General features: G+C 44.0%; 1 protein-coding gene across 2 annotated transcripts; it reads right to left on the bottom strand.

The window, feature by feature from the left end:
- Positions 1–640: 640 nt before the first annotated feature.
- ifit8 (interferon-induced protein with tetratricopeptide repeats 8) lies at positions 641–8316 on the bottom strand. 2 transcript variants are annotated; one of them, XM_021580809.2, is made up of 5 exons: positions 8191–8316; positions 6921–7385; positions 6413–6716; positions 5292–5519; positions 641–1860 (listed from the first exon to the last, which is right to left on the bottom strand). In XM_021580809.2, exons 1-5 carry the CDS (start codon positions 8193–8195, stop codon positions 1486–1488), a joined length of 1377 nt encoding a protein of 458 aa, XP_021436484.1. In that variant the 5' UTR covers positions 8196–8316; the 3' UTR covers positions 641–1485. The 2 variants fall into 2 exon arrangements, with proteins under 2 accessions (XP_021436484.1, XP_021436485.1); XM_021580810.2 differs by lacking the exon at positions 5292–5519.
- Between the last annotated feature and the right edge of the window lie 8525 nt (positions 8317–16841).

Raw genomic sequence — 16841 nt, forward strand, 5'->3', positions numbered from 1 at the left:
CCATTGGAGAGCATTTCCCTTAAAAACGTCTGTAGTCTACAATGACACCTCAAAATCTCAAGTCTAATACATCTTTAATACATTTTAAGTGTTCAGACTATTGTTTTATTCAAGGGGCTAAAGCTTTCCTTGTTTTGATGATTTTCTTAATATTATGGAAAGTGGTTGTACATTCTGGTTTGGCTGAATTTGCTTTGCTTGTAATATTACTGTATAGGCCTACACGAGACTACTGTAATGAAAGTGTAAAATAGTCATGCAAGAATCACCCTAGGCCTAGACATAACCACTCCCATTTCTCAGTCAAGCAGCACTTTTAACCTTGCACCTTTTTATAAATATCTATATGAGGACAAATGCACAAGTCTTGGCACAGACAGGCTGGCTGAAAAGCCAGAAATCAGGCAAATGACTTGGATGTGTTCCAGTGATGCAGCCATTCTTCACACCTCACTACAAGCAATGTTTTACTTTATGTAGGTTGCCCCACAGAAATCAGTGAGATATTTGAGTGAATAATATATGATATCAGATGAAGGATAGCCTTTTACACTATTGATGAGATATGAAAACCTCATAGAGAGAGAGAATAGTAAATATGTGTTCACGGTCACTGGCTGCAATAAGAGAAAACAATGTATCAGCAAATATATTTTTTATTGTGAAATAGTATATCTTTACAAAAATAAGCACTTAACTCCATGTCACTTCTCAGCTGTATGTTAGAATAGCATGCACAGTGATTCACTTATTTTAAACAATGTCCTAGGCAAAATGTTTATATTTAAATATATTATATATTTCAATTTGAGGGGCAACGTAGTATTTTATTAGTAACCCCTAATTCCCTATACAAAAAAGTGCATGTAAAGTGCTTTTTAGACCAGGTGAAAGTCAGTCAGTATATACACATGACAAGGACTGACCAGGTGAATCCAGGTGAAAGCTATGATCCCTTATTGATGTCACTTGTTAAATCCACTTCAATCAGTGTAGATGAAGGGGAGGGGACAGGTTAAATAAGGATTTTTAAGCCTTGAGACAATTGAGACATGGATTGTATATGTATGCCATTCAGAGGATGAATGGGCAAGACAAAATATTGAATTGCCTTTGAACAGGGAATTGTAGTCGGTGCCAGGCACACCGGTTTGTGTTAAGAACTGCAACGCTGCTGGATTTTTCCACGCTCAAGAGTTTCCCGTGTGAATCAAGAATGGTGCACCACCCAAAGGCATTGGAGTCAACATGGGACAGGATCGACACCTTGTAGAGCCCATGCCTGGCCGAATTGAGGTTGTTCTGAGGCCAAAGGGGGGGGGGGGGGGGGGGGGTGGGATTCAATATTAGGAAGGTGTTCCTAATGTTTGGTGTACTCAGTGTATATTAAATGCATTATCAGCAAATTGTTATTATGAATGATCAAACATGTAAAGAGCTGTTGATGGTAAAGCCACAGTGGAAGGCTACTCATTATGAAGTGGACTAGGGGTGGCCCAGTGTCAGTGTCGACACCCCAGCGTCCTCCACATTAAAAACCCCTCTCTTGAATGAGTCAACAAACTCTCTGATATCATAGGGGTCATCTCCTCTCCTCTCCTTGTTAAACCTCAGCACTTTGAGCAGCCTTCTTCTACACTGACTCCATTCAGTTGATATGTTATAGAGCCTCATGCCCTCCTTGTAGTGGTTGACAGCGGTCCTCTCAGAGCCCAGGTGGTAGAGCTGGACGTCACCATACATGCGGTGCCAGGCCTGGCGGTCGGAGGGCTTCAGATCTGACCGGGACCACAGCTCTTGGAACTTCTCCATGGCCTTACTGGTGTCCTTCAGCTCTGAGTACCTCACAGCCAGCTCCACCTGGGGGAGAGGAGGATTGTCTTGTTTGGATATTATTACCATAACTCAGTGATAAAGAAAGTATTTGAATATCACCTGGGTCAGAGTCGAGAGGAGAATGGATGTGGTAAATCAGTGATAATAGTGTATGTCCCCAACCGATTGTGTTTTTTTGTTTGTTTATAACATATTTTTTTTAAACTTATTTTGTACATAATGTTGCCGATACTGTCTCTTATGACCAAAAATAACTTCTGGGCATCAAGACTGCGATTACTCACCACGGACTGGCAAAATCCTTTTTTTCCTTTAACGAGTCTGACGAGCCGGACGCAAACAATATACTGCTTTTTCGGGAACAGGCCCAGATCCCCTTGATATGCGTGAAGAGGAGGTGGAGAAAAAGGGTCCGGAGGGCTGGCTGCCTTCTGAGAATTCGTAGGCGATCGAATAAACCCCCACTTCCTTCCATTCTGCTAGCAAACGTGCAATCTTTGGACAATAAAATAGATGACCTACACGGAAGATTAAACTACTAACGGGACATTCAAAACTGTAATATCTTATGCTTCACGGAGACATGGCTGAATGACGGCACTATCAACATACAGCTGGCTGGTTATACGCTGCACCGACAGAATAGAACAGAAGTGTCTGGTAAGACAAGGGGCGGTGGACTATGTATTTTTGTAAATAACAGCTGGTGCACGATATCTAAGGAGGTTTCGAGCTATTGCTCGCCTGAGGTAGAGTATCTCATGATAAGCTGTAGACCACACTATCTACCTAGAGAGTTTTCATCTGTATTTTTTCCGTAGCTGTTTATATACCACCGCAGTCGTAGGCTGGCACCAAGACAGCATTGAAAGAGCTATATTCCACCATAAGCAAACATGAAAACGTTCACCCATAGTCGGCGCTCCAAGTAGCCGGGGACTTTAATGCAGAGAAACTTAAAAATCGGTTTTACCAAATTTCTGGCAGTATGTTAAATGTGCAACCAGAGGGAAAAAACTTCTGGACCACCTTTACTCCACACACAGAGATGCATACAAACCTCTCCCTCGCCCTCCATTTGGCAAATCGGACCATAATTCTATCCTCCGGATTCCTGCTTAAGTGGGAGGAAGCACAAGTGTCCAGATCAATAAAAAAGTGGTCAGCTGAAGCAGATGCTAAGCTACAGGACTGTTTTGCTAGCACAGACTGGAATATGTTCTGGGATTCCTCTGACGGCATTGAGGAATACACCACATCAGTCACTGGCTTCATCAATAAGTGCCTCGATGACGTTGTCCCCACAGTGACCGTATGTACACACCCCAACCAGAAGCCATGGATTACAGGCAACATCTGCAATGAGCTAAAGGCTAGAGCTGCCACTTTCAAGGAGCGGGACTCTAACCCGGAAGCTTATAAGAAATCCCGCTATACCCTCTGACGAACCCTAAAACAGGCAAAGCGTCAATACAGGACTAAGATCGAATTTTACTAGACTGGCTCTGACGTTCGTCGGATGTGGCAGGGCTTGCAAACCATTACAGACTACAAAACGTTAGCACAGCCGAGAGCTGCCCAGTGACACATGCCTACCAGAAGAGCTAAACTACTTATATGCTCGCTTCGAGGCAAATAACACTGGAACACGTATGAGAGCACCAGCTGTTCCGGAAGACTGCGTGATCACGCTTTTCGCAGCCGATGTGAGTAAGACCTTTAAACAGGTCAACATTCGCAAGGCCGCAGGGCCAAACGGATTACCAGGACGTGTACTGCGAGCATGCACTGACCAACTGGCAAGTGTCTACACTGACATGTTTAATATCTCCCTGTCCGAGTTTGTAAACTAACATGTTTTAAGCAGGCCACCAGAGTGCCTGTGCCCAAGAACACTAGGGTAACCTGCCTAAATGACTACCGACCCGTAGCACTCATGTCTGTAGCCATGAAGTGCTTTGAAATGCTGGTCATGGCTCACATCAACACCATTATCTTAGAAACCCTAGACCCACTCTAATTTGCATACCGCCCCAACAGATCCACAGATGATGCAATCTCTATTGCACTCCACACTGCCGTTTACCACCTGGACAAAATGAACACCAACGTGAGAATGCTATTCATTGACTACAGCTCAGCATTCAACACCATAGTACCCTCAATGCTCATCAATAAGCTAAGGACCCAGGGACTAAACACCTCCCTCTGCAACTGGATCATGGACTTCCTGACGGGCTGCCCCCAGGTGGTAAGGGTAGGTAACAACATATCCGCCACGCTGATCCTTAACACAGGGGACCCTCAGGGGTGCGTGCTCAGTCCTCTCCTGTACTCCATATTTATTCATGACTGCACAACCAAGCATGACTCCAACACCATCATTAAGTTTGCCGATGACACAACAGTGATAGGCCTGATCACCGACAACAACAAGACAGTCTATAGGGAAGAGGTCAGAGACCTGGCCGTGTGGTGCCAGGACAACAACCTCAACATGATCAAGAGAAAGGAGATGATTGTGGACTACAGGAAAAATATGACTGAGCACGCCCCCATTCTCATCGACGGGGATGCAGTGCAGCAGGTTATGAGCTTCTTGTTCCTTGGTGTCCACATCACCAACAAACTGACATGGTCCAAACACACCAAGACAGTCGTGAAGAGGGCACTACAAAACCTATTCCCCTCACGAGACTGAAAAGATTTGGCATGGGTCCTCAGATACTCAAAAGGTTTAACAGCTGCACCATTGAGAGCATGGTTGCATCACTGCCTGGTATGGCAACTGCTCGACCTCCGACTTCAAGGCACTACAGGGGGCAGTGCAAAGGGCCCAGTACATCACTGGGGCTAAGTTTCCTGCCATCCAGGACCTCTATACCAGGCCGTGTCAGAGGAAGGCCCTAAAAATTGTCAAAGACTCCAGTCACCCTAGTCATAGACTGTTCTCTCTGCTACCGCACAGCAAGCGGTACCGGAGTGCCAAGTCTAGGTCCAAGAGGCTTCTAAACAGCTTCCACCCCCAAGCCATAAGACTCCTGAACACCTAATCAAATGGCTACCCAGACTATTTGCATTGCCCCTCCCCCCTTTTACACCGCTGCTACTCTCTGTTGTTATCATCTATGTATAGTCACTTTAGTAACTCTACCTACATGTACACATTACCTCAAATAACCGATGTCTCTGCACGTTGACTCTGTACCGGTACCCCCCTGTATATAGTCTCGCTATTGTTATTTTACTAATGCTCTTTAATTACTTGTTACTTTTTAAAATGTTCCTTATGCATATTTTTTAAACTGCATTGTTGGTTAGGGGCTCGTGAGTAAGCATTTCATTGTAATACCTGTTGTATTCGGAGCATGTGACTACTACAATTTGATTTGATGTAGCTTCCCTGTCCTGGGTGTGTTTATCACTGTGTGTGTGTGCATGCATGTATCTCTAACCTGAGGGTAGATGTGTGTGGGGTTGAGGCGTGCCCCCTCCTCCAGATGGAACACACAGCGTTTGAGCAGTGTTTGGTCGTGGGGGTCTCCGCTCTGCTTAGCCCTCCAGCGGTAGTTGTTGGCTATCTCGTGGTGCAGGCGGGAAGAGTTTGGCGCCCTCTGCAGCATCCTAAGCAGCACTGCCAGGGCTTCATCATAACTCTGCTCCTTTTTCATGAACCTCCCCACCTCAAATCAAATCAAATGTTATTAGTCACATGCATTGAATGCAACAGGTGTAGACCTTACAGTGAAATGCTTACTTACAAGCTCCTAACCAACAATGCAGTTGAAAAAAATATGAATAAGAATAAGAAATTAAAGGAACAAGTAATTAAAGAGCAGCAGTAAAATAACGATAACGAGACTTTACAAAGGGCATACAGGTACAGAGGCAATGTGCGGGGGCACCGGTTAGTCGAGGTAATTGAGGTAATATGTACATGTAGGTAGTAATTAAAGTGACTATGCATAGATAATAACAGAGAGTAGCAGCGGCATAAAAGAAGGGGGTGGGGGCAATACAAGTAGTCTGGGTAGCCATTTGATTAGATGTTCAGGAGTCTTATGGCTTGGGGATAGAGGCTGTTAAGAAGCCTCTTGGACCTAGACTTGGCCCTCCGGTACTGCTTGCAGTGCGGTAGCAGAGAGAACATTCTATGACTAGGGTGGCTGGAGTTTGACAATTTTTTGGGCCTTCCTGTGACACTGCCTGGTACATAGGTCCTGGATGGCAGGAAGCTTGGTCCCAGTGATGTACTGAGCCGTACGCAATGCCCTCTGTTTTGCCTTGCGGTCGGAGGCCCGAGCAGTTGCTACACCAGGCAGTGATGCAACCAGTCAGGATGCGCTCGATGGTGTTCAGAAAGCACAAAATAGGAGAAACCCATTTTAAATGGAGTGAAACAGGAGGCATAACACTTTGTGCATGCCCTACTAATACACACAACGCTGGATAGTCATATACAGACAGAAACTGTTCATTTTAAATCCAAAATACCTATAGGTCCAACACATCACAGAATTATGTGACCTAATCTTAGAGCATTAGAATGCTTTTTAGCCTAAACTTCTCTCCCCACCTGTAGTACCACACTGAGGTCGTAGGGTGCCAGACTCAGAGCCTTTCTCATGTAGCCCCAGGCCTCTGCGTTCCTCCGGTTCTTGTAGCACTTCAGGCCCAGGTAGACCCTGGTCATGGCACTGTCTGGGTTGAGCTCCAGGACATAATTCAGCTGTTTAACAGCAAGGGAATCCTCATAGGAGAGCCTCTGGTCCTCCCTAGTCACCAGGCCCTCCTGGCGGAACAGAGAGAAGGCAAAACCCGAGTTCCACTCCTTATCTTCAGGCTCCATCTGCAGAGCCTCCTGAAAGCACTCCTTGGCTCTAAGGAGAGGAGAAGGGAAGAAAAGAAACAGGATGAGTGAGGGGAGAGAAGAGGGGAGGAGGGGAGGGTAAATGAGGAAAAGGACTGAAAGGAGAGGTGTTATTGATTTCCAAAAGTGAAATCAGACTAAACAGTACATAAAGCCAACAGTCATCAGTCAGCCTTTTATTACAATATACATAATAAATGATTAATCTAGATACCTTGTGTAGTGGTGCTTTGAGAACTTGAGGAGGGACCAGGCCTTTTCACTGTGGACCTCTCTGGGCACAAGCAGGACAGAGGTTGAGGCTGTGGCAGAGGCCTTGTGTATCTCCTCCAGCTTCTGAATATACCCGTCTGCTCTTATGTCATCTCCAATGTGATGGCAGACCCAGGCCAGGTTTCCATACGTCACTACACACAGCCTCTCGCCATGAGCGTTTTCCCTCTCTGCCTTCTCTAAGCATTCCAGTGCTCTCTTATCTTCACCTTTTAGGTGCTTAATATAAGCCAGAAGGTTTAAACTGTGTCTTTTCAGATTGCCTTCAAAGCCCTCCTGAACTACTTCCAGCGTTTCACGTAGTTTTATCTCCAGGAGGTTGAGGTCAGCCTGTTCCTTGTTTAGCTCCCAGGTGAAGTGACATTGCAGTTTCTTTAGGTTTTTTTCAAGGGTGTTCTCACTGTCACTGAGAATGATTTTGATTTTGAGAAAATGTAAAGAGTAATTTAGCTGTTTTTATATCAATATCAAATAATTTATGGACAACAATTAAGTACCTTACTTTAATAGATTGCCATTAAAATGGGCAACTAAAACCTTTTTTGCAACAAAAAAAAAACGAATTCTCAAGTAATAATTTTGCTAGGACTGTCTGGGAGAGGTCTGGAACTCTTGTTCGTATTGGTCTATCACCAAATTTAGAGCATGTGGGATGTTATCATGGAAAGCCGTAACTCCCGCCATTGCAAACCTTCTAATTGGAAGGTCCTGTATAGATTGTATTTTTCTACCAGCAACTATCAGGAATTAACACTGATCAAATGTTTTCACACTTTTACAGTTTTTGTTTCATCAGCTGTTGTACAATATGAAATAAAACACAAGAAAAAGTACATTTTGACTGCACTGGGCCTTTAAAGTTCATAGCAAATAAATGTATTACACAATGAGAAGAAAGCACCAGGGACCCTCTGCACACATCAACAACAGTCACCCACGAAGCATCGTTACCCATCGTTCCACAAAAGCCGCGGCCCTTGCAGAGCAAGGGGAACCACTACTTCAAGGTCTCAGAACAAGTGACGTCACCGATTGAAACGATATTAGAGCGCACCACCGCTAACTAGCTAAACATTTCGCATCGGTTACACATAATATGATAATGCACTAAAGAATGAAAAGATTGCTTACCAAGGGATCATATCATATTCAAAAATACTAAAATGAAATTGTAACAAAAAAATAATTACTTAAAACTCCCCATTGCTTACCTCATAATTCAAATCAGGACTTGTTTTTTCAAATGCCAGCTGTCCCTGTTCAGATGAAGTGTGTTTTCTGATAGTGACTGTGTCTTTTATTGCTCTCAGTTAAGTTTCAGTTTCTATTACAGGGATCACAGTAAAATGAAAGTTTATGGCAGCCAATGTTAACCACACCCATATCTTGAAATAAAATCTACAAAGCATTTGGAAACTATTCAGACACCTTAACTTTTCCACATTTTGTTACCTTAGTCTTATTATAAAATGGATTAAATCGTGTTTTTCTATCTTCAATCTACACACACTCCCTTATAATGATAAGAAAAACAGGTTTTTAGAAATGTTAGCACATTTATGACGCGACAAGCTTGGCACAACTGTATGTAGGGAATTTCTCACATTCTTCTCTGCAGATCCTCTCAGGCTCTGTCAGGTTGGATGGGAAGAGTTGCTGCACAGCTGTTTTCTGGTCTTTCCAAAGATGTTCGATCAGGTTCAAGTCTGGGGTCTGGCTGGGCCACTCAATGACATTGAGACGTCTGTTATGAAGCCACTCCTTTATTGTCTTGACTGTGTTCTTAGGGCCGTTGTCCTGTTGGAAGGTGAACCTTCGCCCTAGTCTGAGGCCCAGAGGAGGTTTTAATCAAGGAGCTATCTGTACTTTGCTCCATGACTGTTTGCCTCGATCCTGACTAGTCTCCCAGTCCCTGCCGCTGAAAAACATCCCCACAACATGATGCTGCCACTACCATGCTTCACCGTAGGGATGGTGCCAGGTTTCCTCTAGACATGACGCTTGGCATTCAGTCCAAAGAGTTCAATCTTTTTTATTTATTTTTTTTATTTTACCTTTATTTAACCAGGTAGGCAAGTTGAGAACAAGTTCTCATTTACAATTGCGACCTGGCCAAGATAAAGCAAAGCAGTTCGACAGATACAACAACACAGAGTTACACATGGAGTAAAACAAACATACAGTCAATAATAAAGTATAAACAAGTCTATATACAATGTGAGCAAATGAGGTGAGAAGGGAGGTAAAGGCAAAAAAAGGCCTTGGTGGCAAGGTAAATACAATATAGCAAGTAAAACACTGGAATGGTAGTTTTGCAATGGAAGAATGTGCAAAGTAGAAATAAAAATAATGGGGTGCAAAGGAGCAAAATAAATAAATAAATTAAATACAGTTGGGAAAGAGGTAGTTGATAGGGCTAAATTATATGTGGGCTATGTACAGGTGCAGTAATCTGTGAGCTGCTCTGACAGTTGGTGCTTAAAGCTAGTGAGGGAGATAAGTGTTTCCAGTTTCAGAGATTTTTGTAGTTCGTTCCAGTCATTGGCAGCAGAGAACTGGAAAGAGAGGCGGCCAAAGAAAGAATTGGTTTTGGGGGTGACTAGAGAGATATACCTGCTGGAGCGTGTGCTACAGGTGGGAGATGCTATGGTGACCAGCGAGCTGAGATAAGGGGGGACTTTACCTAGCAGGGTCTTGTAGATGACATGGAGCCAGTGGGTTTGGCGACGAGTATGAAGCGAGGGCCAGCCAACGAGAGCGTACAGGTCGCAATGGTGGGTAGTGTATGGGGCTTTGGTGACAAAACGGATTGCACTGTGATAGACTGCATCCAGTTTGTTGAGTAGGGTATTGGAGGCTATTTTGTAAATTACATCGCCAAAGTCGAGGATTGGTAGGATGGTCAGTTTTACAAGGGTATGTTTGGCAGCATGAGTGAAGGATGCTTTGTTGCGAAATAGGAAGCCAATTCTAGATTTAACTTTGGATTGGAGATGTTTGATATGGGTCTGGAAGGAGAGTTTACAGTCTAACCAGACACCTAAGTATTTGTAGTTGTCCACGTATTCTAAGTCAGAGCCGTCCAGAGTAGTGATGTTGGACAGGCGGGTAGGTGCAGGTAGTGATCGGTTGAAGAGCATGCATTTAGTTTTACTTGTATTTAAGAGCAGTTGGAGGCCACGGAAGGAGAGTTGTATGGCATTGAAGCTTGCCTGGAGGGTTGTTAACACAGTGTCCAAAGAAGGGCCGGAAGTATACAGAATGGTGTCGTCTGCGTAGAGGTGGATCAGAGACTCACCAGCAGCAAGAGCGACCTCATTGATGTATACAGAGAAGAGAGTTGGTCCAAGAATTGAACCCTGTGGCACCCCCATAGAGACTGCCAGAGGTCCGGACAACAGACCCTCAGATTTGACACACTGAACTCTATCAGAGAAGTAGTTGGTGAACCAGGCGAGGCAATCATTTGAGAAACCAAGGCTGTTGAGTCTGCCGATGAGGATGTGGTGATTGACAGAGTCGAAAGCCTTGGCCAGATCAATGAATACGGCTGCACAGTAATGTTTCTTATCGATGGCGGTTAAGATATCGTTTAGGACCTTGAGCGTGGCTGAGGTGCATCCATGACCAGCTCTGAAACCAGATTGCATAGCAGAGAAGGTATGGTGAGATTCAAAATGGTCGGTAATCTGTTTGTTGACTTGGCTTTCGAAGACCTTAGAAAGGCATGGTAGGATAGATATAGGTCTGTAGCAGTTTGGGTCAAGAGTGTCCCCCCCTTTGAAGAGGGGGATGACCGCAGCTGCTTTCCAATCTTTGGGAATCTCAGACGACACGAAAGAGAGGTTGAACAGGCTAGTAATAGGGGTGGCAACAATTTCGGCAGATAATTTTAGAAAGAAAGGGTCCAGATTGTCTAGCCCGGCTGATTTGTAGGGGTCCAGATTTTGCAGCTCTTTCAGAACATCAGCTGAATGGATTTGGGAGAAGGAGAAATGGGGAAGGCTTGGGCGAGTTGCTGTTGGGGGTGCAGTGCTGTTGACAGGGGTAGGAGTAGCCAGGTGGAAAGCATGGCCAGCAGTAGAAAAATGCTTATTGAAATTTTCAATTATGGTGGATTTATCAGTGGTGACAGTGTTTCCTATCTTCAGTGCAGTGGGCAGCTGGGAGGAGGTGTTCTTATTCTCCATGGACTTTACAGTGTCCCAGAACTTTTTTGAGTTAGTGTTGCAAGAAGCAAATTTCTGCTTGAAAAAGCTAGCCTTGGCTTTTCTAACTGCCTGTGTATAATGGTTTCTAGCTTCCCTGAACAGCTGCATATCACGGGGGCTGTTCGATGCTAATGCAGAACGCCATAGGACGTTTTTGTGTTGATTAAGGGCAGTCAGGTCTGGGGAGAACCAAGGGCTATATCTGTTCCTGGTTCTAAATTTCTTGAATGGGGCATGTTTATTTAAGATGGTTAGGAAGGCATTTAAAAAAAATATCCAGGCATCCTCTACTGACGGGATGAGGTCAATATCCTTCCAGGATACCCCGGCCAGGTCGATTAGAAAGGCCTGCTCGCTGAAGTGTTTCAGGGAGCGTTTTACAGTGATGAGAGGAGGTCGTTTGACCGCTGACCCATTACGGATGCAGGCAATGAGGCAGTGATCGCTGAGATCTTGGTTGAAGACAGCAGAGGTGTATTTAGAGGGGAAGTTGGTTAGGATGATATCTATGAGGGTGCCCGTGTTTAAGGCTTTGGGGAGGTACCTGGTAGGTTCATTGATAATTTGTGTGAGATTGAGGGCATCAAGTTTAGATTGTAGGATGGCTGGGGTGTTAAGCATGTTCCAGTTTAGGTCGCCTAGCAGCACGAGCTCTGAAGATAGATGGGGGGCAATCAGTTCACATATGGTGTCCAGAGCACAGCTGGGGGCAGAGGGTGGTCTATAGCAGGCGGCAACGGTGAGAGACTTGTTTTTAGAAAGGTGGATTTTTAAAAGTAGAAGTTCAAATTGTTTGGGTACAGACCTGGATAGTAGGACAGAACTCTGCAGGCTATCTTTGCAGTAAATTGCAACACCGCCCCCTTTGGCAGTTCTATCTTGTCTGAAAATGTTGTAGTTTGGAATTAAAATGTCTGAATTTTTGGTGGTCTTCCTAAGCCAGGATTCAGACACAGCTAGAACATCCGGGTTGGCAGAGTGTGCTAAAGCAGTGAAAAGAACAAACTTAGGGAGGGGGCTTCTAATGTTAACATGCATGAAACCAAGGCTATTACGGTTACAGAAGTCGTCAAAAGAGAGCGCCTGGGGAATAGGAGTGGAGCTAGGCACTGCAGGGCCTGGATTCACCTCTACATCGCCAGAGGAACATAGGAGGAGTAGAATAAGGGTGCGACTGAAAGCAATAAGAATTGGTCGTCTAGAACGTCTGGAACAGAGAGTAAAAGGAGGTTTCTGGGGGCGATAAAATAGCATCAAGGTATAATGTACAGACAAAGGTAAGGTAGGATGTGAATACAGTGGAGGTAAACCTAGGTATTGAGTGATGAAGAGAGAGATATTGTCTCTAGAAACATCATTGAAACCAGGAGATGTCATTGCATGTGTGGGTGGTGGAACTAATAGGTTGGATAAGGTATAGTGAGCAGGACTAGAGGCTCTACAGTGAAATAAGCCAATAAACACTAACCAGAACAGCAATGGACAAGACATATTGACATTAAGGAGAGGCATGCTTAGTCGAGTGATCAAAAGGGTCCAGTGAGTGGAGAGGTTGGTTTAGGGTCACGGCGATTTAGACAGCTAGCCAAGCCAACCGGTAGCAAGCTAGCATAGGATGGAGTCTGTTGTTAGCCACCTCTTGCGTTCGGTCAGTAGATTAGTGGGGTTCCGTGTGGTAGAGGGGATTAATCCAAATCACACAACAACAAAAATAAGAACAATAGATATAGTTATAGAGGCCCGAGAAGAAAACATAATAATTCAAATAAATAAATTGTCCGATTGTCTATTCAGAATAGCAGCCGGAAAGACAGCTAACGGTTAGCGGGCCGCAGATGGGCGTTCCGGTAACGTCGCGACAGAGGAGCCAGCCGGATCTCCTTCAGGTAGATAACGTCGGCAGTCCGGTTGTGAAGGCCCGGTGGGGCTCCGCGTAGGCAGTGAAACGGGTCCGGATAGGTGACTGCAGCCCAGGAGTGAATGATGGAACTCAGGCGTGATTGACGGAGCTGGCTAGCACCGGAACAATCGATGTTTGCTCCGGAATCGACGAAAGCCGACTGTCACACGGATAGCAGCTAGCTAGCTGTGAGATCCGGGTATGAACGTCCAGAGAGCAGTTGAAATCCAGGGACATGGAGAGAAAAAAATGGTCCGGTATGTTCCGTTCCGAGCCGCGCTGCGCCGTACAAAACTGGCGATAGATTTTCGATAGATTTTCGAACTAAAGGACAGCCGATGACCACAAACCGTGGTTAGCTTCTGATTAGCTTCTGGGCTAGCTCCTGGCTAGCTTCTGGCTAGTTTCTGGCCAGCCTCCTGGAGTTTCTGGCTAGCTTCCTGAAGGATTGCAGATCTGAGGTAAATAATACTTTTTTATAAATATAAATTGGTGAGGCTGGTTGCAGGAGAGTGTTTAGAAGATGAGTTGATGGAAAATAAAAATAAAATGTATGTGAAAAAAAGTTGTAAATATATATATATACAGGACACGACAAGACGAGGACAAAAGACGTCTGAACTGCTATGCGATCTTGGAATCTTGGTTTAATCAGACCAGAGAAACTTGTTTCTCATGGTCTGAGATTCTTTAGGTGCCTTTTGGCAAACTCCAAGTGGCATTTTACTGAGGAGTGGCTTCCGTCTGGCCACGCTACCATAAAGGCCTGCTTGGTGGAGTGCTGCAGAGATGGTTGCCCTTCTGGAAGGTTCTCCCATCGCCACAGAGGAACTAGAACTCTGTCAGAGTGACCATCGGGTTCATGGTCACCTCCCTGACCAAGACCCTTCTCCCGTGATGGCTCAGTTTGGCCGGGTGGCCAGCTCTAGGAAGAGTCTTGGTGGTTCCAAACTGTTTCCATTTAAGAATGATAGAGGCCACTGCATTCTTGGGGACCTTCAATGCTGAATACATTTTCTGGTACCCTTCCCCAGATCTGTGCCTCGACACAATCCTGTCTCTGAGCTCTATGAACAATTCCTTCAACCTCATAGCTTGGTTTTTGCATTGATATACACTGTTAACTGTGAGACCTTATATAGACAGACGGGTGTCTGCCTTTTCAAATCATGTCCAATCAATTGAATTTACCACAGCTGGTCTCCAATCAAGTTATGGAAACATCAAGGATGATCTATGGAAACAGGATGCACCTGACCTCAATTTTGTGTCTCATATCAAAGGGTCTGAATACTTATGTAAATAAGGTATTTCTGTTTTTTTATTGTTAATACATTTGCAAATATTTCTAAAACCTGTTTTTGCCTTGTCATTATGGGGTATTGTGTGTAGATTGCTCAGGATTTTATTTTGTAACAGTATTTTTATTGGAATTTCACAATTGACACATTGAGATACAAAGACAAAGCAAAAAAAAAACAGCAAACACACACACACACACACACACACACACACACACAGTTGAAGTCGGAAGTTTACATACACTTAGGTTGGAGTCATTTAAAACTTGTTTTTCAACCACTCCACAAATTTCTTGTTAATTAACAAAATATAGTTTTGGCAAGTCGGTTAGGACATCTACTTTGCGCATGACACAAGTAATTTTTCCAACAATTGTTTACAAACAGATTATTTCACTTATAATTCACTGTATCACAATTCCAGTGGGTCAGAAGTATACATTCACTAAGGTGACTGTGCCTTTAAACAGCTTGGAAAATTCCAGAAAATTATGTCATGGCTTTAGAAGCTTCTGATAGGCTAATTGACATAATTTGAGTCAATTGAAGGTGTACCTGTGGATGTATTTCAAGGTCTACCTTCAAACTCAGTGCCTCTTTGCTTGACATCATGGGAAAATCAAAAGAAATCAGCTAAGTCCTCAGAAAAAAAATTGTTTGACCTGCACAAGTCTGGTTCATCCTTGGGAGCCATTTCCAAACGCTTGAAGGTGCCATGTTCATCTGTACAAACAATAGTATGCAAGTATAAACACCATGGGACCACGCAGCCGTCATACCTCTCAGGAAGGAGACGCGTTCTGTCACCTAGAGATGAACGTACTTTGGTGCGAAAAGTGCGAATCAATCCCAGAACAACAGCAAAGGACCTTGTGAAGATGCTGGAGGAAACAAGTACAAAAGTATCTATATCCAGAGTAAAACAAGTCCTATATCGACATAACCTGAAAGGCTGCTCAGCAAGGAAGAAGCAACTGCTCCAAAACCGCCATAAAAAGCCAGACTATGGTTTGCAACTGCACATGGGGACAAATATCGTACTTTTTGGAGAAATGTTCTCTGGTCTGATGAAACAAAAATAGAACTGTTTGACTATCGTTATGTTTGGAGGAAAAATGGGGAGGCTTGCAAGCCAAACAACACCATCCCAACCGTGAACCACAGGTGTGGCAGCATCATGTTGTGAGGGTGCTTTGCTGCAGGAGGGACTGGTGGACTTCACAAAATAGATGTCTTCCAAATGGACAATGACCCCAAGCATACTTCCAAAGTTGTGGCAAAATGATTTACGGACAACAAAGTCAAGGTATTGGACTGGCCATCACAAAGCCCTGACCTCAATCCTATAGACAATTTGTGGGCAGAACTGAAAAAGCATGTGTGAGCAAGGAGGCCTTACAAACCTGACTCAGTTACACCAGCTCTGTCAGCAGGAATGGGCCAAAACTCACCCAACTTATTGTGGGAAGCTTGTGGAAGGCTACCCAAAACGTTTGACCCAAGTGAAGCAATTTAAAGGCAATGCTACCAAATTGTAATTGAGTGTATGTAAACTTCTGACCCACTGGGAACGTGATGAAATAAATAAAAGCTGAAATAAATCACTCACATTCTTAAAATAAGGTGGTGATCCTAACTGACCTAAGACAGTGAATTCTTACTAAGATTAAATGTCAGGAATTGTGAAAAACTGAGTTTAAATGTATTTTGCTAAGGTGTATGTAAACTTTCCCGAATTCAACTGTATACACATATACCATCTTCCCCTCCCCGCCACTCTCACCCCATCCCCGTCATTGCATCTCTCAATACCTACATTTTAAACAAACATACAAAACAGACATTAAACACAAAAGCTCAGTTTAAATAAAGAAGTTAGGTCCAACACATGGAACGTACAATGTAATTCTGAAACAGATCACCACCATTCTAAGACAATCCTTGCAGCATAATAGCTGATAAATCAGGTTCTAGATTATTTAGATAAGGTTCCCATACTTTGTAGAACTGATCTGTTTGAGAATGCAATGTGCATGTCAGATATTCCAATGGCACCAATTCAAATAGTATCTTATGCCAATCTTTAATAGAAGGGACCTTATCACTAATCCACGGTAAGAGGATATTTTTCCTCACTGCGAAAGTTGTAAAGCCTCCTCTTACCCACAGAAGTAACATGCCTACTAGGGAGACCCAACAGTAAAGCAACTGGGTCCAATTCTAGATCAACCCCTAGGATTTTTTCAGCTTCTTGCAGAACACCAGACCAGTATCACTGTAACTTGGAACATGACCATAAACAATGTGTTACGGTGCCTGTATCAGTCATACATTTAAGACACTGAGGAAAGGAGGAAGAGGGGCTTAAAGCATGTCTACGATTTGGGGATATATGCAATCTGTGTATTATTCTTAACTGGATTGCTCTAGTACGATTACAGATGGAGATA

The sequence above is a fragment of the Oncorhynchus mykiss genome, chromosome 23, assembly GCF_013265735.2.
Source record: "Oncorhynchus mykiss isolate Arlee chromosome 23, USDA_OmykA_1.1, whole genome shotgun sequence".
In the NCBI taxonomy this organism is placed as follows: domain Eukaryota; kingdom Metazoa; phylum Chordata; class Actinopteri; order Salmoniformes; family Salmonidae; genus Oncorhynchus; species Oncorhynchus mykiss.

Excerpts from the sequence above, each read along its gene's own strand:
- ifit8 (XM_021580809.2), bottom strand. Across the intron at positions 6,717-6,920 it reads TCAAAGCACCACTACACAAG|AGCCAAGGAGTGCTTTCAGG; the intron begins GTATCTAGATTA and ends TCCTCTCCTTAG. Across the intron at positions 5,520-6,412 it reads ACCTCAGTGTGGTACTACAG|GTGGGGAGGTTCATGAAAAA; the intron begins GTGGGGAGAGAA and ends ATTTGATTTGAG.